The following is a 27,003-nucleotide window of genomic DNA, read 5'->3' as shown; positions in this document are numbered from 1 at the left end:
TTCTTCTTCTTCTTCTTCTTCTTCTTCTTCTTCTTCTTCTTCTTCTTTTTTAACTTTTTATTTTTTATTAATTACACTTTATTCATTTTGTATCCCCCCATAAGCCCCTCCCTCCTCCCCTCGCGATCCCACCCTCCCTCCCGTTTCTGCATGCATGCCCCTCCCCAAGTCCACTGATAGGGGAGGTCCTCCTCTCCTTTCTGATCTTAGTCTATCAGATCTCATCAGGAGTGGCTGCATTGTCCTCTTCTGTGGCCTGGTAAGGCTGCTCCCCCCTCAGGGGGAGGTGATCAAAGAGCAGGCCAGATTATGTCAGAGGCAGTCCCTCTTCCCATTACTAGGTAACCCACTTGGACACTGAACTGCCATGGGCTACATCTGTGCAGGGGTTCTAGGTTATCTCCATGAATAGTCCTTGGTTGGAGTATGAGTCTCTGGGAAGTTCCCTGTGTTCAAATTTTCTTGTTCTGTTGCTCTCCTTGTGGAGTTCCTGTCCTCTCCAGCTCTTGCTATTTCCCACTTCTTACATAAAATTCCATTCACTCTGCCCGACAGTTGGCTGTCAGGCTCAGAATCTGCTTTGATAGTCTGCAGGGCAGAGGCTTTCAGAGGCCCTCTGTGGTAGGTTCCTAGTTTGATTCCTGTTTACTTCTTCTGGCTTCTTAAGCAAGAAGAGTTTGCAGGAGAGATGTGGTTAAGTTTATTAAAGACTTTGCTCAGCCACATAGCTATTTCTCCTCCCTGGCTCTCAGGGACCCTGACCACACTGTCCTCAGAAGAGACCTTCTCAATAAACAGACTTAGAAATGCCATTTATCATGACAGCACTGTATTCTAATTCTGGGACTGAAACATGACACTGTTGTATAGTTTCAGACTTGGCTCTTTCTATGAAGCCGCTGCTAAAATGCAGTGTGTAGACTTGAAGATGGCTACATACCATTTCATCACAGCACATGCCCATATGATGGAGATTTATAATTCCAAGTCACCTGTACCTGAATAGGTGTGGTTTTGGTGATTATCTTTATGTCTCTTAATTTTATGTATTTATTATTATTGTATGTTTTGCATATATGGTGTGTGTTGCGCACACACAGGTGTCTCGGTATTCATATGGAACTGTGTGGAGTTGGTTCTCTCATTCCAGCTTTCATGGGTTCTGGACACAAACGCAGAATGTCAGGCTTTCTCCACAAGTGCTTTTCCCTGCGGAACCATCCTGAAGACCCCACCTTTACCTTTGTGTCTCATTTCCATTATATTAAAAGGCAAGGAATTAAGATACTAGGAATGAGGCATTAATTTTTAAATATTTTTTCAGAGTGCTAAATATATTATCTCAAATGTCTGTCTGTCTATCTCGTCAATAGTATATATATTAGGCAAGTATGGATTATGCAGAGTAAATTGTCAAGTTTATAAAATGTTCTGTACATATACATATAAATACATTTTTTTTGCATTTAAGCACATTTACTATATAAGCTCTGATCATTATTTTTTCTAAGTTCTCATAATATTCACTGTATTCTTGAGTAGGTAAACCTTTCAAAGTTGGAAGTGTAGAATGATTCGGCACTGTTGTCCCTTCAACAGTTTGTGATCCTAGTTTGTGTGTGCCAGGCTCTGAAACTGACTCTAGTCCTTGTGCCCAGACACATACACAGAGGCTATACAGCTTTGACGTATGATGGCATACATCCCAATAAACTGGAGATATGGAAGCTGAAAAATGGTTTAACTTACCTAACCTACTACATCGCTTAGCTGAATTCCATGGTGTAGTATTGCTGTCCCGGCTGTGACAGAGCAGCCCTTTGGGAGTGGCAGCTTGCTGTCACCCGTCTTTATCTAGAGACAGCATCATACCTATGGAATCTTGCAAGCCTGGGAAAATACTGAAGCTGAAAATTTGACGGTACAGGTTTTAGTGGCTTCACATTACTTTCAAACCTCCTAAAATGAAAAACTCTTAAGTCATGACTCTTGCTCAAGACAGGACCAAGGAAAGACCCGTTCAGAGAAGAAAAGATAAAGTGCTCTGATTTAAGGAGGGAGGGAGTATGCCAGGTAGGGAGATAAGAGGAGGCCTGCCGAAGGAAGTGAAGGACCCACACTGCAGCACAGACTCTCACCATCTCCAAAGTGGTGAGAAATTCTGTTCAAGTGTTGGTGTGAGGAAGCTGTAGCCAGGAGCTAAAGCAAACATAGGGACACAATGTCCCCTAATCCAAATGGGATTTAAAGTAGGAGTAAATTAGGAGACATTATAATGGCCATTGTAATGATAAAAGCCAGCCCTGCTGGATGCCTTCTCAGCTGCTGGTACTGAAGAAAGTGCTCTGAGTGGCACTTTCAGCCTGCCGATGTAGGCCAGCCCCAGCCTCAGAGCTGCAGTACAGCAGCTTGTGCAGAAAAGAAGGAAGGCAGGGAAAGAGGAGGTATGCTTTGTTTGTGGTGGTCAGGAGGCATCTATACATCCTTTCCTTTCCAAATAGTGACCTAGACCTGAATTGTTTCAGTGTGAACATCAAGGAGGTACAAGAGAGTCAACTCATATAACTCAGAAAAACAAACAAACAAAAACCCCAAAACAAAACAATAACAAGCAAGCAAACAAACAAACAAAAGTCTAATCCAAGGTAGCAAAGGAGGTTGAAGCTTAGGATAACCTGTGACCTGTCTCTACACCTCTGTTGTGATAGCTGACTGACTTGTTACATTCTGTGCACCTGGCACCTCCAGAAAATTCAGAATCCTGAACCTAACTCAATTCACGTGAAACACTAATGACACCTTACCTGTCTTGCAGATTCCATTGTGATTGGATTCTGGGTTGGCCTTGCAGTCTTTGTGATTTTCATGTTTTTTGTGCTGACTTTGCTGACGAAGACAGGCGCCCCACACCAAGAGTAAGTCTGGGCTGCTCTCTGCTTCACAGAGAACTAGAAAGGGAACCAGTTCTGGCTGGGCTGCCTCAGGGCTGGGGAGGTGGGCAGGGCAGGGATTGCTCCCCAGATCCAGGTGCTATGTGGGATCACACTTTCTCCCCGGTCTTTTGCCTCTTGTTGCCCTCATGAGATCAGGTTTTTTGGTCTTTTCCTGCCATCTTCATTTTGATCCCAGATCTGATTTTTATACTAAAGTTAAGACGTATTTTCTCGATTTTCTGAAAAGAGTTTCTATGAAAGAAATTGCGTACAAATGCTGACGTGTTTACAGATTTGAGCCTGACAGGCATACTGTCCTGCCTGGGTCTTCCTGCTTCATCTCTCCTGACTGTTGTTGGTTCTGATTTCCAAACTTCAGCTATAAGGAAGGTTCCAACAAAAGGGACCATCAACACATTGAGACTTCAGGAACTAGAAAAAATCCTAACTAGGATTAGTTAAAAACTAGAGAAATCCTTTTGATACAAACATTCTAGCTGAGGGGCACTTATGTTGAAGTATGTATAAGCTGACCTATGATGGAGAGTCTCTTTAAAAGCCACTAGAAATAATCTTATTTTCTCTCTCCTTTTTTTCCTTCTCCCCTTCCCTCTCCCTAGCTTTCCTCTCAAAGACAACCTCATGCACCTTTGCTTTTCATAGTATTGTTCTAGGAAACACAAACATATGAAGTGGTTTGTAATAGTAGGAAAAGACAAGGTTAAACAAACAGAAAAACCAAACAGATTGGAGAGAAGTTAAGATCAGTGACTGCTCTTCCAGAAGATCCTGGTTTGATTCCCAGAACCCACATGGCTGCTCACAACCATCTGTGACTCCAGTTTCAGGGGATCTGATGCTTTCTTTTAAACGTATTGGGCACCAGACATCCACATAGTGCACATACAAACTGGCAAATACAAACTGGCACATACATAAACCTAGCTAGGTGATCCTATTGGCCGAACACTACTCTAGACATTTTTGTACACGGTTGATATTTAAAGCTGCATATTTTATGGGTTTCAGTCACTCTGCTGAGGACCTTTCCATAAAAACACTGACACCCCACACAAGAACTCTTTCTTGTACCTGCAGCCTTTGAAGCTTACAAAGTATGAATGAGCCAGTTTTGGAATGAAATTTCTTTACACACGCAAGCATGCAGGCATGCACACACAGACTGGGGGGAGAGGGAGGAGATGGGGAAAAAAGAGGGGAAGAGGGGGCAGGTTTGCATTCTATTGTTTCTCTGGAGAGCCCTTGTTTAGTTTGCTTCCTTAAGGAGTCATTCTGAGCTGTGCTCAGTCACAGGTCTCCCTGGGACCCTGGATTCTTCTAACAAAGTGGAGGGAGGATTCCGTTCGCACTCAGGGAGATAGTGGATCAACACAGTTTTTATATTTCCGCACAAAGTCTGGTGCCATCTTAAGATCTAGCACTGGCAAGGCTAAGCTGGGTTATGGGACAGAACAGTCCCTGCACAGCAGAGGCCGAATCGTCCTCAATTGGTGTGACTGCCAAGGTTGGCAAGGGACAGAGACTTCTTCCATTAGAGCAGGGGTCCAACATGTAGGTCTCAACGTCTTTGGGGGGTTGAATGACCCTTTCACTGGGGTTACACATCAGATATTTTCAGTATGATTCATAACAGTTGCAACGTCACAGTTATGAAGTAGCAACGGAATAATTTTATGGCTGGGGGTCTCTATGACGTGAGGAACTGTATTAAAGAGTCACAGTAGTTGGAAGGTTGAGAGCCACTGCTGTAGGGCATTGCAGTCCCTACCTCTGACCTCCTGGTTGTTGTGGCAACATACATGGGGATTCCAGCCTTTCTGTACTTTAGTTGGGAAGTAGTACGCATCCTTTCCTCCTTGGTCAGAACTTCCTCTGCCCACTTGATCACCCAGGGCTGGGAATGGTGGTCAGTTTCCTGTCTAGGAGAAGAGAGCCAGCTGTCTGTGGGCACAAGGAAGGAAGGGGCTGGAGGCAGAGATCCAGGTATAAAGCTGGCACCTTCTTTCTTCAAAGCTTCCAGGCCCCAGAAGCAGCTTTGATGGTGATTATTTTTCCTGTGGAGCATTTGTGTGTGGTGGGGACGCTCCTATCTGGATGCCATCGTGACAAACCATTCTGTCCCATTTGTTAGCTGGGGAGACTGCGTGGGGTCTTGGTAAAGCGTCATAGCCCATTAGCACACTTCTGTTAGAGAGAAGGGTGGGGTTAGGTTAGGCAGTTCTTAGGTTCATTTTTATGTTGGACTTCTAAAAAAAAAAAAAAAAAGCCTCGGATGTCTGCCACAAATTTTGTAGCCTTTGCTAATTGCTCTATCTTCTGCTAGGGGGTAGCTTTTATTTAAGGGTGAATACAGGCTTGCTCATGACCTCATGACCTTATAAAACTGAAAATGGCATTTTGCCTCAAATTGTAATTTATCGGACCCATTACAGGATGGGGTTGTGCAACCAGAGCAGACAGCAGGAAAATGTCAGCATGCTTGGAATCATCATCGGTGCTGACCACAGCCTGGGTCTAGCTTGGCAGGGTGCAGATGTGGTGAGTGGTTGCTAAGGAACCCTGAGATCCCAAGGTGTGGATGAGCCCTGTCAACCGGTAGAAAGGCTGTGTTGCGCCCAGCCCATAAACCTTTGCTGAGTTGTCTTTGTTTTGCCATCAGTTAGGAGGTTTATTAAGTGCAGTGTAGTTCTGCTTGCCCAGGTCCATGCTGAGAAGAATTCTATGGTGGTAGAATTTTGCCTGCCAGGACAGCCTGACATCTCCCTGCTAATCACCAAAACCAGTGAAATAGAAAGGCTTTCACAGAAGTATGTGCTTGGCGCCTCCATCGGGCTGATTTACATCTTGTATAAACTTCTCAGTGTAGGCTGTGTCTCCATGAGAAGTACTGGTTATTTTCTCATAGAATTTCACTTAGGAGGGCTTCTCTCAGCTTGGAAGAGCCCCATGGAAGAGACTGCTGGAAATGACAGGTGCCCCCATTCTGTTCAGCCCACCTCCTTCCCTGAATAGACGAGGAGGCTGATCCCTGTGCAGGAATTCATTGATAGGGAAATCCCTAGGGGCTGACTCAGGGCATCACCGGTGCTGTGCTCGGCCGGTGGAGGTCTGTGCGTGGCGTCCATCTTCCTGGTTCTATTTGGTCTTCTGTCATGAAAAGATGAATCTTGGGATGGCTGTGCGTCTCATAGCAGTCAGGGTTTGGGATCACCCTGTAGGTGATAGTCTTGCTGTGTTCAGTGTTTCATATAGCATTTACTGAGATGCTTTGAAGGACACAGATTTTTACCAGTATGCACATCTGTGTATGGAAACAAAAGGCCAGAGGAAAATACCTCCTACAAAAGGCAGAAAAGCAGGACCTATGAAAGAAAGCAGAAAAAGATGGGAGCGGGGCGGGGAGAGGAAAGGGGATGGACAGATGTCTTCCTGTTGCCAGGTCACAGAGCCTTGCCATGGAGGCGCCGACTACATCAGAGTAGCGGCCTGCTGGTGGAAGGGCACCTCAAACAGAGGAACGGAGGGAGCCAATTGGGTCCCTTGTAGCAAGACTGTAGAGTGAGCTAGTGGGTTTCTGAGAGAGGGGACATGAAGGGGAGGAGAGTATGAGGGAGGAGATCAGGAATATTGGGCAGGGGTGCTGGGGAGCTGAAAGCAGCTGATAGTGTTAGGACCAGTATCAGCTCAGAACCCCTAAGACCAACTTCTTAGCACAAAGCAGATTTATTTGCCCCAGAGGGATGGAGGGCAGAGAATGAGAGGCAAAGACAGGAGATAGAGGATGAGGGAGAAGGGGAAGGGGTAGAAGGGCATTGGTCCCGGGGGACAGAGGACTGCCTCTGGACAGAGAGGAGACAAACATACACATAGGAAAATGTCAGTTTATGAGGTGTTTAATTTTAATTGGGCATGTTAATTAGGAGCCAAAGGGGGCTTTTGATTGCTGGACTTCAATATTTCGATTGCTGGACCTTGGTAGTCAGCCTCAGGAGAAGGAAGTGGCCAAATGAGGGATAGACCTTGGTGGCTAGCTTTAGGAATGTAATCTGACAGTTTTTAACAGGGCAGAAGGAATCAGGGAGAAGAGCAAGGCCTGCCAGAGCCATGTTCAAGCTGGCCAGAGTCCTTTCAAACAGAACAGGGTAGGGACATGTCGAGTAAGGACAGTCACTGCATAGGTAAGAGGACTATATGAGCCTTCCTGGGGGATGCTGTCTATTTTGGTGCTGATAACCTCACAGGTCTGGAGCATAGAGGGTGCAGCCTATGATGCCAAAAAAGCCAAGGATCAGAGCAGTCAGCTGTAGTCAGGGAAACAAGATACTGGAGATGATTATGAAATACAAATTAAAAATGAAGAATGCATGTTCTCAGAACAAATGATGAGAAAAAATAAACAGGCTTCATTTCTCAGACCTTAGGATGACATGCGAGGACTTCTAAACACTCTAGCCAGCTCTTGGCTGTAGTACACACACTGATATTAACTGTCATAAATGAGGAAAGGTGCTAGGAGTCTTTGAGATAAGAGTCTCTGGCAAATATTCTTTGAGTGCTCTCTTTTCATGATGGTAACAACCACTGGCCCACCCTTTCAAGGTTCCAGGTCTTGAATCTTGAGGCTTCTTGTTTCAGATATAATTTTAGCTCAGGTGGAATTTAAGATGTTAGGGCCTGGTAGTTTTCCATCTTCCCAGGTATAGCCAGAGCCGCAGAAGAGTTGGCTGGTTTCAAACATCTTTTTAACTGCTATTATAGGTATTGGGAGCTTTAGTTTCCTCCAGGGCCTACAAGTTTGAGAGTTTGAAGCTGCAGCTGGCCCTCCTCCATCATGAGAGCATAGAACCTATGGAATGGTACCCAGGTCAATAGACAGACATTTTATGAACCCTAGCAATAGTGCATGCACTTCTTTCCTGAAAGCTGAAGGCAGAGTTTAGCTGCAAGCTCCTCACTGCTTGTTAGAGAACATCCTTTGACAGTCACTTCTTTAATTACCTAAGAGTGTTCACAGGTATGACTCAATGAGGGCCAAGGTGCTTTAAGACCCTCTAGCATGCCTGTGTCAGAATGAACAGCTTTGTGAATATCAAAAACTTACTTAAAATATATTTCTGTGATGAGGTTTTTAATTAAAAATTTATGTGTGTGTGTGTGTGTGCTGTATGTGTATAGTTGCCCACAGAGGCTAGAAGGTGTCGGAGTCTTGGCTCTGGAGTTACAGGTGGTCCTAGGCACTCAGTTTCCTTAGAAGAAGTCAGTGCTTGGTTTTGGCTGCTGTGCCATCTCTCTAACCTGCGGCTCAAAGTCCTTGAATGTGTACTTTGTGGACTGCGGTGCTGTGTTGTAACAGTGGACTTGACTGCAAAGTTTTCATTACCTTCCGTGAGGGCTATTCTCAATAATAACTAGCAGGAAGGTAGCCCACCCCTATCTTGGTATCTGAGCCTATGCAACCACCCAGGCTGGCCAGTTCTGGAAGTTGCGGAGGGTGCAAAGTACCAAATGGTCTGTGCTTGCCAAGCACCCTGGGAAGAAAGCCCCATGGCAAACGATTGAGCAGGTTTTGGAGACATGGGGAGCAAGGACAAGGTGGTTTCCTGTAACCAAATAGAGACAGAGGAGAGACCTGCACGGAACTGATTTGTTGGAAGTCCGGTAACACTGTCTTTGGAATCTACACTTAGTGTCAATCATCTTTCCATTCAGGTTCATCTGCTTCTAGTTTTAGGCCTTAGCTGAGCATGCCTTTGAATTTACTACCAGCCTGTAGGATCTGCCGAAGAGGCATCTTGCCAAGACGAGATTTGCTTTGATTTCAGATCTCTTCATGACTGATGTGTTCATTCATTCACGTATCCAGCAAAAAACATGCTGAACAATTAGCATATACCAACTGCTGTTCTTGGCACTGGGAACGAAGGCAAGAAGCACACAATGACTACCCTGGAGCTTAAAGCCTAAAGGAGGTGATAGAGAAGTGGAGAAATAGTCACGTGGCAGAGAGGAAGATAATGGATAAATGAGGAAAAGCACCCAGTCCCTGTAGAGCAACTACCGCAGATCAGAAGTGTTGGGGAAGGTTTCTTGCAGAGATAGGTTCCAGATGACTAAGGAGGGACCAAGAGGAAGGAGGCAACTTGGCAACTATTGGCAGGGCTCCCTTTAGGCACTGCTCCAGGCCTATGCTGTAGGCTGTAGGCTTGTGCTGTATGACTTGGAACATCACTATGAAAATGCTGATTACTGAGTCTGTCTCCAGAGATCCTAAAGGATTGCAAGACAGGACTTTTCTTCAGAGGCACCTAAATTGACTTTGATGCAAGGCTAGAAGATAGCCATGCAAGTTTGACCCGATTTTGGATCCTCCAAACCCATATAAAAACCAGTGTGTGGTGGTTTGTGACTATAATCCTAATACAGGGAAGGTAGAGGCAGGAAGATTCCTTGGTTCTTGCTGGCCAGCCAAACTAAGCTGAATCCATGAGCTACGGATTCAGTGAAAGAGCCTGTTTCATAAAAGAAAAAACAAAAACAAACAAAAAAAAAACACATCAAAAACAAAAATCAAAACTAAGGTGCAGAAACAACGGAAGAAGACACTGAATATCAACTTCTGGCTTCCTTGTGTACCTGCACAGACATTCACACACACAAACATATACAGACATGTACCACACATACAATAGCACAAAATAAAGATTAAAAACTGATTTCAATTCAGGGGATCTAGGAATCTGTGGAGGTCACTGAAGGGCTTATAGGGGTTCTGTACCCTACCTGCCCTCAGGAAAATCCAGGGGCTTTCATCTGGGGATTTTGCCTTGGATGTCTGTGTTCAGAAGTGATGCATCTCACTGCTGGCCTGCACCCCCTAAAGGGCACCCAGGAGGTGCTTCCTGGCAATCTCCTGGCCTACCCTCCATGCAGGACACCTTCTAGCCTCTGTGGGCAACTGTACACTCACTCACTCACACACACACACACACACACACACACACACACACACACACACACACAAATTTTTAATTAAAAACCTCATCACAAAAAATATATTTTAAGTAAGTTTTTGATATTCACAAAGCTGTTCATTCTGACACAGGCATGCTAGAGGGCCTTAAAGCACCTTGGCCCTCATTGAGTCATACCTGTGAACACTCTTAGGTAATTAAAGCAGTGACTGTCAAAGGATGTTCTCTAACATGCAGGCTGTAGGTGAATGAGCTGCAGATCTATGACCTCTCCTTCTTGTCTTTATAGCAATGCAGAGTCCTCAGAGAAGAGGTTCAGAATGAACAGCTTTGTGTCAGACTTTGGGAAGCCACTGGAATCAGACAAGGTGTTTTCTCGTCAGGGCAACGAGGAGTCCAGGTCTCTTTTCCATTGTTACATCAATGAAGTGGAGCACTTGGACAGGGTTAAAGTTTGCCACCAAACAACAGCCATCGACAGTGATGTCCAATTCCAGGAAGCCATCAGAAGCAGTGGGAGGCCTGAGGAGGAGGAGCTAAGCAGGTTTATGAAGTTTGACATCCCCAACTTCGTGAACACGGACCAGAACTCCTCCTTCGGAGAGGATGATCTTCTGATTTCGGAACCACCTGTCCTTCTAGAAAATAAGCCAGTTTCCCAGACCTCGCGTATAGACCTGGGCTGAGAAACGCTTATGGGTGCTCTCCTGGGGATGCGTCTGTCTCTGTATAGCAAGAAACCTCAAGCCACCCAAACTTTGTGTGTGTGTGCATAGAGAAAGACAGGGAGAGGAAGAGGGAGAAGGAGAGAGAGAGAGAGAGAGAGAGAGAGAGAGAGAGAGAGAGAGAGAGAATGATGAACAGTGTTTAAAGTTTAAGGCCTAAGGCTAGACCTGGGACTTAGTGATAGAGGGGAAGGTTGGAGATGGAAGGCACCATTTTGTTGGTTTTGTTTTTCTTTTTTTGGGGTGGGGATAATTTTTTTTTTTTTTTGGATTGAAAACGCATTTACAGTATTAAAGCTTCTTTATTGAAACAATTGGCTGCATATGATCTACGCTGGATGAGGGGTAGATCACTGCATTCTAATTTAGCCCATTGCATGTATAAAAGTTGCTTTACCTCTCTGGACCACCACGGCTTTACAGGTAAAGTGCCTGTCCAGAGTGATGACCCATCCCAGCTCTAGCATTTTGTGACTTTCAGACTTAGCCTTCAAGACAGGCTCAGAAATATATAAGCAGTAGAAAATAGATCATGGCATCCTGGCTTTCATTGCAGATTCCCCAGGTCTTGGTACCTCCCCGCTCTCTGCTCAGTCCTTCTCTGAGTCGTACTTTAGTTAGGGGAACCTTTACCCAATACCAGGAGACTCATACACACTGTGGACAGTGTTCCTGCTGAGTTATGTTGAGGCAGTTTATGTGAGCAACTCCACCCACCTGTGCTTTAAACCTGGGACAGCTTTGACGCCAGCGAGTACCAGCCTAAAGTATTTCACGAGCATTTGTGCTCTCAAAAAAAGGGTAGGGCAGATTGTCATCTGGCTGATGTGGGTCCCTTCTGGATGTCCCTGTTTGCGTCCCTGTGCTCACACTGCTGAAGTATTTGGCTTCAGAATAAGAGGATACTATTTGCTGTGCTGTCTGTCTGCTTGGCAGCTGTGTAGGTGTTAGCTGCCTGGCTCGGAGCTGAGATGATCAGTGGTTTGTTTATACCACACTAACAGATGTTCAGGATGGTGCTATGTTAATGTGAGCAACATGATGTTCACTGCACAAAGGAATCAACCCTTTGCTGGTGTCAGGGGCTACTTGGTTCTGCAAACAGCGAGTTGCATGCATGACCAGCTGCTAATCTCTGGGTGGCATCTCCTTTAGGAGTCTGTCCACCATTTGTCTTGCCTAAGTTGCAAAATAAAAGCATTTGCTTGAACAGGAATTTTCTCTGGTTTAATTTTAACACAGGACGTTTTCTGTATCTCTAAAAAGCTGTCCTCTGCTGTGTCTACAGTGTCTCTTGATTTCTGAGAGTGTGTGTGCTGACAGTGTCTCAGGGATGCTGGACTCAGTCACATAGGAGCTCTGTTTGGGAACAGTTCCACCCAAGGAAATTCCTTTCCTATAATGTCTTTGAAGGAAGGAAATACAATCCTTTAAGAGACTAACACAAAGTAGGATAAAACATGGGCTGCTTAGTATTACATCATTAAAGCCACATTAATGAGTTCTTGCAGACAGAGACATGATACCTTCACATATATTTTTATGGAACCAACAAGATTGATCTTATTAGCTTGCATGAGTATTAACAATTTTTCAACCAAATATTAATAATGGGCTGCTCCTTAATTATGTTTGAAAGCTATTTAAGTGATAGCATGTTGTGAAGTTGATTAGCCAAAAGAGGACTTGGAGTATTAAAGAGCAGGAAAAATGTTCCCGAATATATAATTTTAAATACTGTTAAGAACCACAAAAAACCTAACACTTCACAAGCTCTTACAAGTTAGCAGGTTAGGCTCTCTCAGTATCATGGATGTTTCCAGCAGATACAAGATTTCTGAGCAAGACCAAGAGCTTCATTTTAGCCCAGCAGGCTGCAGGTGCATCACAAAAATGTTTGTTCTGAGTTAATTTTCCATTGCTGTTATAGTAAATTAGGGCAGTTTCTTAAAGCAACACAAACTTATTTCCTTAACACCATAGTGCACAAGTCCATAACCTGTCCCAGACAGCTAAAAACAGTATTATTGTGGTTGAGTTCCATCTAGAAAAGCTGTGGTTTGGACTTGGAATGTCCTCCAAGGGTTCATGGGTTGAGGACTTGGTCCCCAGCACAGTAATGACCAGATGTGGGATTCTACGATATGATTGGCTCACTAGGACTACGAGCTCATTATGGATTAGTTAACAGCTTCCTAGTTTAATGGACTAATGGAGGTAACAGAAACATACGAGGTAGAGAACCTAGTTGTTGGTGGGCGTTGGAAATCTTGTTGCTGGCCCTTCCGTGCCCTGGCCACCCTGAGGTGAGCAGCCTCCTCCACCATACTCTTTGCTGTCATGATGTGCTGCCACAGGCCCAGAAAAGATGGACCAAATAACTATGGTTTGAGGCCTCTGAAACCATGAGCCAAAATACATTTTCTTTTTTTTTTTCAGGCATTTTTGCACAGTCAGAGAAAGCTAATATAGGAGGCTCTGAGGAAAGCATCCATTATTTTGTCTTTGTCAGTTTCCACAGGCAGCTTAATCCTTGGATCATGACCCGATGGCACTGTGACCTCCTCTTTTCTATCTCTTATTGCTCTATGTCCTTACAAGGAATCTGGAGTTACACTGGATAACCAAGGATAACCCATTTCAAGTCTCGTCTTTTTTTTTTTTTTTTTTCAAATCTCATCTGCCAGGGTCCCTTCTGTCTTGAAAGGGAACACAGGATTAGTTTTCCAGAGAATGTGGGCATGTTAAAAGTCAGTAGCCTTTCCTGTTTTCTTGGTCCAGCTCATCCTCCATGCAGAATATAGTTATCTCAAAATGCTAGAGTTTCAACATGTTACAATATCAACGGCAAGCTACATATTGTCATTATTTTAACCATCCATACCAGGTGTTAGTAAGTCCTGGGTAAAAAGTCATCTCCAGCTACAGACCTGTAAAACTAGAAAATATTTTTGGTTTCTTGGTGTTACAAGTCTAAAATACAGGGTATAAACTTCTGTTCACGGGTCACAGGTCCCAATACATTTAAAAAACCAAGGGCAGCAATTCCATTAGGTTTTAAGGCTATAGTTTATGTCTTAGCTCTCGCCTAGGAGCTAACTTGGTGGTTCCTGCCTCTGAGCTACTACTATATTCCTTCCTAGCCCAATTCTGGCCCTCCATTGGGAGCAGCTACAGGTATGTCCCTGCCCCTAACAGCCTGCTGCTGTCTGGAATTTTGGTCATTTTTCCCAGTGAATGTAGCACAAGAATGTGTTGAGGCCTTTGTGGAGCTGACTAGAGTCAACTGCATGAGGTTACATGAGAGGACCGGCCTTCTCACCATGCTCTGTGACCTGTGACACCCGGGTAATGATTTTTCCTGTGAGCCATGTAAAGCTGAGGTCACTTGTGAATACCTCTGTTTTGTTCATCTTTCTTTCTACTCTCACTACTTCTGGTGAAATTCTGAGAATCCTACTTACTTGCTTCATGCCACTAATCCTTAGGAAAGCGTCACGACTACTTAAAGGCTGATTTATGATTTGTCAGAAGAGAAGAAGCACCCCAAGAATTTCATCCTAAATCGAATCTCAGTTGATGATTTGAAAGATCCTAGAACATTTTGATTTTAAATCCAGAATGGCACGCCTGTATTCCCAGCACTTAGGATACTGAGAGGAATGCCAGGAGTTCAAGGCCATCCTGGGTCACAGAGCCAGATGCTGTTTCCAAACAAACAACAAAAAAACACATATATATAAATGTACTTAATTTTATAAAACACCATGGCAGAGTAGTCATTGTGCTGAAGCCACTTTGGCAGTGAGTTTTCTCTTAGGAGTCATGAAATCATTAGGAAGACAGATTTTGAAGGTCATCCAGGATGACCTAATCAGTGCCAGGGCCCTCACGCCCATGTCCTGGGCAACACATCGGTTTTGCAAGTGATGGGCCAAGAGAGAGGCAAGGACTATAACTGCTTCTTCTAATTTGCAATACTAACAGACAGAGAAGAATCACGATGCCACGTCTTAAAGTTTAAAATACCATGGAGAAGGAAGGTGGAGGCCACAAGGGCTTTGCTGAGGCCCATTAGAAGTCTCTTAACTCCTGGCAAAACATCACTCTTCTTATATATTCATATTCATATTCATTTCTTTAATTCTCTCTAACACATCCTGTTAATATTACTTTTGGTCAGCAGAATGGGATCTGAATTGTTTCTCAAGCTCTGAATGGGTGATTATTATTACTATTGAAGAGAAGGTTTTTTTGTTTTTGTTTGATAAAGAGCAAAGATGTACATTGTCCCTCCCTCTGGAATTAATCCAAATGAGCCTGTCAGACATCAGGATGACAAAACAGTGTCCCCAGGAAGCTGTTTCAAAAAAACCTGAGACAGTACAGAGCCCACCTATACATGCAGGCGGGCACAGTGGCCTCCTGGACCCTTGCAGTATATTAATAGGTAAGCGACAAAACATGGTGACATTTTTTCCCCTTAAATGCCTCCAATTTGCCTGCTTCAGTCAAACAAACTGTTAGGAACACTTACTAACTCCTTGAAATGCAAAATTCAGTTTTGAGACAGGCTCTCATCTAGTCCAGTGCTGGGATTTGAACCAGGGTTTTGCACATGCTACACAAGTACTCTGTTGACTGAGCCACATCCCCACCCGATGAACTCTTTATTTAGAATCTCCGCTTTTGTGGGTGCATATCAATGTTAGGTCTGATCTATCGTAATTTTCCTTCATGAGTTTTTTTTTTTTTTAACACCAATCCCTTGGATTCTACCTGTATAAATTAGAAAACCCACACCTTCTGTGGGTTACAGATTATATCTCACCCTCGGGAGCATGCTGGGACCAAAGTCCAGTTATAGGTGTAGAAGCAACAGGGTTGGTGGCTCTTGGCCTCAGGGCAAACCGGCATTGTCTGGCTTACCTGACAATGGCGACAATCACCTGCCTTACCTAGGAGACCTCACTCAGGAGATGCTCTTAATGGTTCAGTCAGTGAGTGCCAATCCCTCTGGTGGAAGGCTGTTACTGCCAACACACTTCTGAATGAAGAGCTCATCAGGTTGGGGCTGTAGCTCAGTCAACAGAACGACGCTAGCATGCGCAAAGCCCTAGGTTCAAATCCCAGCACTGGACTAGATAAGCTCCTGTCTCAAAACTAAAACACCACCACCACCACCAGTGCCAGCACCACTGGAAACAAAAAGCATTCTTCAGAGGCCCGTATATACAGAGTCCTAGCACTGAGGAGACGGAGGCAGGATGATCTCAAGTTTGAATTAAAACTGAACCATGCAGCAAGACTGTCTCAAAACAAAACAAAAGGGTACTTGCCTGCAATATACAGTGCTCTGGGCCAGATTCCCTCGGGAAGAGCTCGCTGGACTTTAGCAGGTCCACACCCCCAGCTCCTTCAGAGCCCTCCCTGGATGCTGTCGCAAACTGTAGGATCATATTCTTTCCCAAGCAGCACGTCCACACTGCTACTGTTACTGAACACTGTGTTCCATGCTCTTAGTACCTCCCCGCTTCGGCTATCTGGGTATCCAAACACATCAGCATCAATGAAACTAAGATGCCTCCACTCAACAAAAGAATCAGACTTCTAAGGAACATCCAGTAAGTGAATAGGACCCTTTGAACCCATCACTTCATTAAGAGCCGTTTGTTAGGGCATGCGTGCCACCCTCTCCTGCATTCTCTCAGCAGCCGTGGCAGCCTCACCTCACAAGGTGAGAACGTTTAAACTGATGAGGCTGGCAGGGTTGCAACAGCACCTGGATATGCTAATCCCCACTCCCAGGCAAATGTTTGTGCAGGGCATATGTACAGATGCAGACATAATGCGTTTGGACTTGGCTTAACCTAGTCAATGCCAACCTTTTCTGCAAGTTTACCTTGTATTTTAAAACGAGCTTTGTACTTTGAATGGCTCATATACATAATCAGTCCAAAGGACAGAGGGGTAGGAAACTATGTACTTAGAGACAAGTGTACTGACAAACACAAACATCTAAATAATAAAATAAATTATTTGTATTATAACTTTGAAATATAATTATTTGTATTATAACTTTGTTATACATGAAAAGATTGAAAATAATGTTTTTACTCCCCTTTCAGAAAGAAAATACAAGATGTTGGCATTAAGACAATCATCACACTTATATTTAACAGATGCTGTACTTGACAACCTTTGCTCATGAGTCCACTAAGACTTGCCCACCTACCCCTTCCAAAACATTCTACTTTGCAAGCACTGCCTCAGAATTTGCTGGCAGGTGGGATGTGGTCCAAATCAGGATGTGCTATTACTGTAGAATAGACTCTAAAGTGTAAAAATATATCCCCAGTTCCGTTTCACATTTTACACTGATTTAAAATTCACCATGCAGCTCTTATCCCAGTGCCTGGAGCTACTAAGGGCAGCCAGGTGTCCTCCTGTCACCTGCCTCTTCCACCTGGGTGAGCAGGAGCACCCAGGACAGACACCATGTGTTTCTATGGACGGCTTGATCTCCAGCAAGGGACCGTAAGGCACACTGGGAGAGGCACTTGAAGACAAACTGGCTACAGCTTTGACTTAAACATTTCTGATCTGCTTTTAAAAACGGGATTGTAAAATAAACTAGCTATTTTTAAGCAAACTTTTATTTTTTCTAATGGACATAATACTCTTTTTTTCAATAGAAAAGGTAAAACTTTTTATACTCTTTGTAACTTTAGAGCTGCCAAAAATTAGGACTGTCGTCTACTAGACCTGGCCTACAGTAAGGGACACATCAAACTGACTGTTACTTGTCAGGTCCAAAAGCCCAAGAGAACTTGCTGTTTCCCCGTACAGAAGTTACAACTGTCATCTCCATTACTGAGGATGCTCTACAGCTCAGCTGGCGAGATTGTCCCCAGCGTGACATTCACCTCATCTACCTGTTTCATTAGAAACAGCTGATTTTCTGTCACAGAGAAAATGAAGAGTACATTTAACCTATAAACTGGCTGAGGATGGGCACTTCTCTTCCCTGTAGCCTGGAAAGCAGCCCTTTTGCAGTAAACTTTGCTGGTCGTGGTCTTCTGACATTACGGGACCTGCTCATAAATGATCTCAAATGTGATTAGTTAATGGTTCTCCGTACAATACAACATGCTGTATGTTCTTTCCTTGTTGGTTCAGGGCAGTTTATTCTGACATGTTACTCTGGTGGTGTTCACGCATGGCTGTGTGGTGGATTTGTTTCCTGACAGTGGCACGTTTTCATCTGTCCTCCAGTGAGGTCACTCAGATCCAAGTCCGACTAAAACTCTGCTGTATTCACTTCATCTGCAATGGGAACTGGCACAACTACGCCCTGCCGGTGCAGCTCCCGCAGAACGTCCAGTATGGAGTCCAGCTCCATGCGGAACTTGTCCAGCTCCCGATTCTTTAACTGCGCAAGTCGCTTCCATTTCTCAACTTCCTTATTTTGCTCACTTTCTACTACTTGGCGTGTTTGCTGTATTATCTGAAAACACGAAAACTTCACATTATTGTTCCAACTCATAGTGGAAATGAGGACAGTATTGTGACAGTTTTAAAGAGCAGGACAATACTGAGTAGGTATACCCAGGGCTTCTTGGTGGAAAACTCAGATCAACCATAAAGCTTAATGTGTCTTTTTGTCTTCAAAGGTTTACGTAAGTTTCTCACTATCTGTTATGAAATGACTCTTCCATCACCCCCCAAAATCCCATGTTGTAACTCTAACCCTTGGCGTGGCTATATTTCCAGTGAGGGAGTAAGTTAAATTAGGTTGTGGTGATGGGGCCCTGAGCTGATAGGATTGGTGCCCTCCAAAGAAGACACATCAGGGAGCCTTCTTGCCTCCAGGAAAGGCTGGTCAAGAATGAAGCTGCCAGGAAGACAGCCTCAGTAGAAACCAAATCAGCCAGAAGTCCTGACCTGTAGCCTCCAAAACATCTCCGCTTGTTCTGATCACCTAATCTAGGAGACTTCTGTCATGACAGCTTGGGCAGGCTAAGTGCTGCAGAGTAGAGCTGAGCATTGGCACCAAACATCACATCCTCTATCTTTAAATGCAGGTAGCCTGCTCCTAGTGTTGACTGTGATACATCAACAGTCATCTTTTAATATAAATTTTATAAATATTTGAAAGCTATTTTTAAACATTTAAAATTATTTAATGTATGTATATATATATATGCATTTATTTATTTATATAAATGTATGTGTGCTCTGTCTGCATGTATACTTGCGTCCCAGAAGAGAGCATCAGATCCCTTTATAGATGGTTGTGAGCCACTCTGTATTTGCTGGGAATTGAATTCAGGACCTCTGGAAGAACAGAACAGCCAGTGCTCTTAACTGGTGAGCCATCTCACCAACCCAAATTTTATAAGTATTTGGCATGATTTAAAAATGGAATATTACTCCCAGGAAAATAAATGTAAACCTATAAGAACTATTAGGTACCCATCAGTGATTAAGGACATTATATATGTTTTCTCTCTTAAAATATAAAGAATCAGTATTACAGTATTTGAGATTTAAAGTCTCATTTTCTATTCAAAGCTATATTTTTAATGAGTTTAAAAGATAATCAGAGTGGGGAGCTGGGGAGGTGGCTCAGTAGTTAAGAGCACTGACTGCTCTTCTGGAGGTTCTGAGTTCAATTCCCAGCACATGCTCAAACTATCTATAACTGTAGTCCCATGGGATCCGATGTCTTTTCTGGAGTGCAGACATACACACACAGGCAAAACATCTATATACATAAAATACACAAATAGATACTAAAACACTTGAGGAAGCTTTCGGTAAGGCTGTAGTAGCTACAGCCACGAGCGGTCATAGAGTAAAGCGTGGCACAGCGCACACACGGCCTCACCTGCTGGAGTTCCTGTTCTCGCTGCTTGTGCCTCATTTCCATCTGCATGATCTTCCTTTCCAAGCCCATGAAGTGTTTCATCTCTGGGGTGTGATTTTCTTTGGCTTCTTTCAATTCTTCCAAGAGTTTTGTAATCTAAAATTGAAGTAATGATTGAAAAATCACAACCCCAAGAACACAATTATTTTCAAGTAAATAAATCTTGAAAATCAAGAATATTTGTTTAAGATTTCTCAAGTGGCACCTTGGATTCCTCTAGAACTTATGATGGATGGATAGCTTCCATCCTCATGTACAAAAAGTAAAGAGTCACTCTAGCTGAGGTGATCTCGTGCTCTGACCGTCTGGACTACATTCCTCCCATGACTGTAAGGGGGCTCCACTGAGTTGGGCGCTTTCTTCAGCTTCAAGGTATTAGTAACTGCTTTGTGATTAGAAGTACAGCTCAATCAGGCAGCTGCACTATGTTCAATACACGGGAAGAACTCAGTAATTTTATTTGTAATTCTCTGATGAACCTTATACCACTTTATAATGTTGGTAATTTGCTCCACAGATAAATAACTGCTTGCCAGAGGAGAATTAAGTAGGGGCAGTGGGGTGTGTTGTGTATGTGTTTTGGCTGACTGTTCTTTTGGGATCCCAGGATGTAGACAGATAAAAGGCACAGTACTTGCCCTCATGAGTTAGTCATTGCAGGACCTCTGTTTTCTCACCACAGAGAAAATGGAGCTATTTTTATAGCATTAGGAATAAAATGCAGGGGGTTTGAGAGATTTTTACATTACGCACAGTGAAGCAATTAAATACATTTTTTTCTATGTTCTATCAGAGATCTGACTTCACTAATTGCTATAGCTAAGGCAATAATAAGAAAATGAAGATGGATAATTGACACATTCAATCACATCTTATATAAAATACCCATTATCTAATAAAAATAATACTATTCCCTCAATCTCACCTAAAGTAGATAGGGGAAAATGAATAGAAAAGCATTATTAGATCAGGGCCAGTAAAAGTATTTTAAATGAGAAACATCCCAATGGCATCCCAGTCACCACAGAAACATGCTGTCTTGAGCTGGGGTGGTCTGCAGAAGGTTAGGGAGAGGCTAACTGCTGGGCATACAAATGGTGTACACTAGCTGGGCATGGTGGCACATGCCTTTAATCCCAGCACTGGGGAGGCAGAGGCAGGTGGATTGCTTGAGTTTGAGGCCAGCCTAGTTTACAAAGTAAGTCCAGAACAGCAAAGGCTACACAGAGAAAGCCTGTCTCAAAAATGTACAATGACTACTAAAAATTATTTAGAAAAAAATATCCCAGGCATTATGACGGAACAAAAAGCTGAGGGGAGTCATAATTATATACAGAATGGATGTCAAATATTCAATTTCTGTAAACCTAATTTTGGGAGTATGTTAGGGGCTTCATGTAACCCAGCGTAACCACTTTCAACTTTTTATGGTTGGAAAATGATTTTGTCATTCTAAGTCATTGCTATCTTATGCAATACCTGTAAGCCCATTCCTGGTCTTTTGAAGTCAACAAATAGATGAGAAATCTAGCACAGCCAAGGATCTGTAGGGTGGGGCAACTCCTAAGAGGTGGACGGCAGAGTTCCTATGGCAGATGCTCCTGACTTGAGTCACAGTCAATGGACAACAGTACTGAGCATACTCTAGATACTCTCAGCTAATGACATTTCTACTTGTTTACTCTCTGATCCACAAAATGCAGTATTTCTAGGACCTAGATTTTTACTAAAAGACTCATAGATTTTACTAATAGACTCAAGCCTAACATTTTTTTCTCTTATGCTGTCTAGTAGCAATGGTGAAGTTGTTTCATATTCTTGGCATAGATTTCATCATTATAATGAAAAACAAAACAAAACAAAACAACAACAAAAACAGTACCCACTCCTCCATTATGATTAGAATTAAAGAATTAGTTCATGTACTTAGCATAGTCCATTCAGACCAAACAATATATACTTGTTTTTACCATTGTCAGTCTTGTTAAATAGTTTAAGAAGCAGACAATGGAGCTACATGCCAACAGAAAAATCTATTTAAATATACTGTTAGGGAAAAAAGACAGACATTGAAGCTTCTGAAAATCATACCCATCTATACACCAGTGACTGTACCCGCACACTGCTTGTACCCTGTGTGAATAGGAAAGGGTGTAGCAAAATGGGGGTAGTGGGACTATAGGTGATTTTTACACCTTCTAATTTATAACAACTAATATTAGCATACAATATATTTAATTCATGCTCAGTAGGCATAAAAATATCAACAGAAATCTCAGTTATATTAATAGTTGATAGTTATTTTACTTCAGTAAAATATGCTTTGTCCAGATTGTTTCACTGGATGTGGAGTTACAGATGGTTGTGAACTACCATGTCGGTGCAGGGATTTGAACTCAGGTCTGGATGAACAGACAGTGCTTTTAAGTGCTGAGCCATTGATCCAAACCCCATATGTTGAGTTTTATATCCTGCAATTCTTTCAAATCATTTTAACAGTAACATTCATTACATCACTTGCAAATATGGATCGTTTATACTTTTTTCCTTTTCAATCTGGATACCTTCTCTTTCTTTTGCCAGGATATTATTATTAGATAAGAGTGGTGACAGTGGCTATCTCTTTTTGTTTTGTTGTGCCAGACTTTAGAGGAAACACGTTCATTCTATGAGGCGTCTTAATCATATTTATGGTTTCACACCAAGCTAATCCCTTCTTGCATGCCTGACAGGTATTCAATTGATCACTATGTATGAGCAGGTGATGTGCTCTTGAGCTCAGCTTGCTAGCATTCTGTTGAGAATTTCACATCTACATTCATTGGAGATACTGGTCTGTAGTTCTCATATTTTGTTATCTTTGGTTTTAGTATCATGGGATTGGTGGCCTAATGATTTTAAGAGTTCTTGTCATTTCAATTTCTTGGATTATTTTAAGAACTGTAATTTTTTTTTTTTAAATAAAGTTTTGTAGAAATCCACAGTCATTAGGTTCTGGATTTTTAGATCGTAGACTAAATTACTGCTCCAATTGTACTAATTTTTTGGTGTTTTACTTATATTTTATACTTCTTGATTTGATTTTAGTATGTTTGTAGGTAAGAGTTTTATCCATTTCTTTTGGGCTTACTAGTTTTCCATATAATTATGCATAACTATTTCTAATGATCCATTATAATCGAGTTAGAGCAATAAAAACATCTCCCTTTTTCTTGGCTAGTTTAATTAAATGCTTGTCTGTTTTGTGTTTCCAAGGAAGCACTTCAGGGATCTTTTGTATTGGGTTTTGCGTGTTTCTCTCTGATGCACACACTTACTGCTATACAAGCCTCCCAGTGCTCTTGTGGTGCCCCCAGACTTTCAGGCTGTCCTTTCAACTTGCATGTTTCCAGACTGATGTTTTGATTTCTGCTTTAACCTTAATTTCCAATGTGCCATTTGGGAACATGCTATTCAGTTTCCACATTTTGCAAGTTTTCCACTGATCTTTTTGTTGACATAGCTTTTATCTTCTCTGTTGTCTAAGAGATACAATAAGATTATAATTTTTGAAAATACTGAGACTTGACTGTGGCCTAATGCATGATTTACCTTGGAGAATGTTGTTTTTGGATGAAATGAGCTGTGGACTGGTTACACTTAGCTAGAGTGTTTCAGTTCATGTTTCTTTGCTGGTCTTCTGCCTAGGAGGTTTGTCAGTGCTGGGAGCCCCCAACCATTGCTGCAGTGCAGTCTATCCCTTTGGAGCTGATACTTTTTTTTTTTTTTTTTTTTTTTTTTTTTTTTGGTACTTCAGTGGTACTGATCCAACTCTTGTGTCTGCCTAAATCAGTCTAGTATATACTATACAGTGACCCCTTGGTCTCTCTAGTTTCTGATTCGAGGTCTGCTTTATGATAAAGCACAGCTCATCTTGCTTGCTCTTAGTTTTCATTTGCATATCATTTCCCAGTCCTTTTTGAATCAAATCCATTTACAGTCAAGATTATTAATTACAGGTATCAACTTTCTCCTGTCATTTTGTTAACTGTTTTATGTATTCTGTTCTACCTCTCTTATCACTTAACTTTATGGTTTGGTCTGTTTCTCTTTTAGGGATCTGCTTTCCTGGTAAGTTTTGTAAACGTGTGTTTTCATGATAGTCACTATTATTCTTTTCATTTTAGAGTAGAAATTACTCATTTCTTGTAGGCCTGTTTTGTTGGTGGTGAATCCCCTCAAGTTTCTGCTTATCTAAGAAAAAAAACATTATTATTTTTTCATTCTAAAGGGTAGTTTTGTTAAGAATAGTGTTTTTAGCTGTTTTTTTTTTCTTTCAGCAAATTCAATACACAATCCTGTTCTCTTTATGCCTATAAGAGTTCACCTTCTAGAAATATGGACTCTATCTCTTGGTCTCTCTTAGAACTTCCTGTTTCGTACTTTTTTTTATTAAATTTTTATTTTTTATATTAATTACAGTTTATTCACTTTGTATCCCAGCTGTAGCCCCCTCCCTCATTCCCTTCCAGTCCCACCTTCCTTCCCTCATCTCCTCCCTGCCCCTCACTAAGTCTACTGATAGGGGAGATCCTCCTCCCCTTCCCTCTGACCCTAGCCTATCAGGTCTCATCAGGACTGGCTGCAATGTTCTCCTCTGTATCCCCACTAGGCTGCTCCTCCCATGGTGGGTGGGGAGGGCAAAGAGCCTACCATTCACACTTTTAATACAGGCATTGTAATGTGCCCAGTGAAGGTCTCTGCTGCTGCTGAATCTAGCTGAGGGTCCTTTGAGCTTCTTATATCGGAATTTCCATTCTCCTAGAAAATCTGGGAAATAGCTGTGTATTTTATCAAATGGACTTTTAATGTCCATGCCTTTTTCTTCTGCAACTCCCACTATGCAAACCTTGGTCCACTTAATGGCGTTCCATTGGCTTCACAGACGTTCTCCTCTTTCATTTACAATCTGTTTCTTTGGGGACATTTTCATTCATATTTGAATTGTTTTCATTTCTTTGTCTGGTTTCTTATATTCCCTTTCATGACTTTCCTTAGGATCAATAGTTTGAATTATTTTTCAGGCATTTTAATAAATTTACTTCAAAATGGGACTTTTGGAGATTTATGTTTCTTTAGCGGTATACTATTTCATGTCTCTTACGTTCCAATATGATGCCTCTGTACCTATTGTAGTTGTTTCTCCCAATTTTTGGAAGTAGCTTTTATAGGGAAACTTTTTTTCTCTTTTTCCTCCAGTTAGATATGATAGGGGCTTTCAGTAGGGTGATTTGGTTTCTGTTGTGGATGAGCTTTAAGTTCAGTCTCTGTGATTCCTTGGCAGTGACTGTGTCAGCATTGTCCGAGAGCACTTCCACAGTCTAGACTGCAGATTCATGAAAGTGGTTCTAAGTTCTGTGAGGGTTTGTGTCTGTGTTTTTGGTCCTGGAGCTGCACAACATGGATGGGGATGTTCTCAGGTCACATGGGGAAAAGTGCTAGTAGGGCTGGTATTTGTGTTGTTAAGTCACATGCCTAATAAATGGAACACAGATGGGCATGTTGTAAGGTCCAGAGGACAGGCTTGGATGGTGATGGGACCTTTCTGCATCAACAGCTGTGGGGTGAGTGCTGGTGGTGTTGAGGTTTGGGTTAGTAATGCCTATATTCTTAGAATTGTAAGATGAGGAATGGAAACTTCTGGGTGATGGGCAGCTTCAGGTGATAGTGTAACTGTACCATCAGCGTCACCTGTGGGCTGCAGTTATTACGGAGATTCTCCCTAGTTTTGGTAATGAGTGTTGGACTTTGGTAGTAGCATTCCAGAAGCTGTGGGGCACAGGTGGAACCTTCCTCAATTCCCGAGGATCAGGAATTTCTGAATTATAAGCAGCAATACCAAGGCTATGAGGCCATGGATTATGGAGAAGAACGCTTCTAGTTCCCATGTGGTAGCCTCTGTCATGGATCTGCAGGGCATGGAGAAGCCTGTGCTCTTCCCTAGGAAGCAGGTGCAGGCACCAGGCTTCATCTGCTAGCCCCTACGGCAGGATGGAATCTAAGTGTGGCTGATGTAGCATGTTGGTCTCTTGAGTTGAAGGGGCACTCAGTGAGAGTACAACAGTTATTTGTGGCCGGCTGTCCAAAGAAGATTTACTGCTTGTAAAGACTACGGGCATCTAGCGACGACTGCTGGTCTGCTGCTATCATGGAGCTCACTGGTGTTTTCTCATTTGTCTTTTCTTGGCAAACCCCTCATGGCCAGGAAGCCAGGCGTAAGTTTGTAGTTTTTCTTTGTTCTCTAGGTTGCTTCCCAACTCTAAAACTGTTTAGGATGCCACTTACTTCCTCCCTGGTCTAGATCTTTCCCGAATCCCTCTTCTTGAAATAAAGTTTCCCTTTGTCATCTGGTTCTTTGATGCCCATTTTCTAAGTATGGTATCTCTATAGATGGGATCTTGTAACAAGTCTTTAGGTTACTGGGAGGTCAAGCCTTGTCATAGGATTGTGGGATTCTGGCCTCTAACTTTCTTTCTGTTTCCTATGATCTATGATGTGTGGCCTTCATACTGCTCTAAGCATCCTAGTCAACTGCTCAGGACCTTAAATGCAGCAGTGCAGGCCAACCTGGAGGTTGGCAGCTCAGGTGGAGGATCTGGGATGACACTAACACATCACTACCCCCAGTGTGGTTTCTATGAGGGATTACAAGCATGCACCTCCATGTTCAGCTTGGTTTCTATGAAGTGACTGTAATTTTTTTTCTCCATGGTGACATTTGTAATCAGTGAAGCACATACACTAACTGCATAGGGTAGTAATCAATCCCTCATCTGGCGTTAGGATTTCTGGATAGATTTGAATCCTTTTTCCAACTCCAGGGTGCAAGGAAATAAATGAAGACTTGAGTAGTACCACTGATGATTTATGACTGCTAACTCATAAATGATGAGCTTTTTTTGTTACGAGACAAGAGCTAATGTGTGCCTCACGAGACTGACTGATGATACAGTAAAGGTTGACTAAAAGGTCTGCACCCCTTTGCAGCAGCAGATTTTTAAAGAGCTTTGTGGTTTGAAAATGGTTTAGACAAAAAGGCTCGGGACATACAGGCTATCTATTGAAAAGCCCTTTCAGACCCTGGCATTAGTGCCCTAAGTGAGAGAGGCAAATTCCCAATGACACTGAGGATATTTGCTTTAACTATATTCTGAAGTCTTCCAAGTCACAGCTTTCTGATGGCCCTTAAAAATATTTTTACAAGTTAGCAAAAGATGTGACAGGTTTAACCACTCTTTAAAAATGTATAGTGCACCTTCATGTGTGGCCCTGCAAAGTAACAGGATTTAATCCTTCCCGGGGCAACTAGAATACGAAGTAAAAGCCACCAATCAGCTGCTTTCAGATGCTGAGCAATAGCTCACAGGACTATGACTCCTCAGAGA

General features: G+C 42.7%; 2 protein-coding genes across 7 annotated transcripts in view; one reads left to right on the top strand and one right to left on the bottom strand.

Annotated features, from left to right (window-relative positions):
• Positions 1 to 11,885, top strand: part of Mrap2 (melanocortin 2 receptor accessory protein 2) — a 41,173-nt gene extending 29,288 nt beyond the window's left edge. For all 6 annotated transcript variants that reach the window (XM_055602507.1, XM_055602508.1, XM_055602509.1 and 3 more), the window contains 2 exons: positions 2,816 to 2,915; positions 10,215 to 11,885. In XM_055602507.1, coding sequence (XP_055458482.1) covers positions 2,816 to 2,915; positions 10,215 to 10,611 — 497 coding nt within the window. In that variant the 3' untranslated portion in view covers positions 10,612 to 11,885. The remainder of the gene's footprint in view (positions 1 to 2,815; positions 2,916 to 10,214) is intronic.
• A 4,864-nt stretch (positions 11,886 to 16,749) lies between these two features.
• Cep162 (centrosomal protein 162) overlaps positions 16,750 to 27,003 on the bottom strand; it is a 68,325-nt gene continuing 58,071 nt past the window's right edge. The window contains exons 26-27 of the mRNA XM_055602558.1: positions 19,541 to 19,675; positions 16,750 to 18,157 (exon numbers count right to left, since the gene is read on the bottom strand). Coding sequence (XP_055458533.1) covers positions 17,951 to 18,157; positions 19,541 to 19,675 — 342 coding nt within the window. The 3' untranslated portion in view covers positions 16,750 to 17,950. The remainder of the gene's footprint in view (positions 18,158 to 19,540; positions 19,676 to 27,003) is intronic.

Source organism: Psammomys obesus, unplaced genomic scaffold (genome assembly GCF_907164565.1).
Source record: "Psammomys obesus unplaced genomic scaffold, mPsaObe1.curated_primary_1811, whole genome shotgun sequence".
In the NCBI taxonomy this organism is placed as follows: Eukaryota; Metazoa; Chordata; class Mammalia; order Rodentia; family Muridae; genus Psammomys; species Psammomys obesus.
The sequence above is the reverse complement of the archived record's forward strand: the minus strand, read 5'-3'. Positions and strand labels throughout refer to the sequence as shown.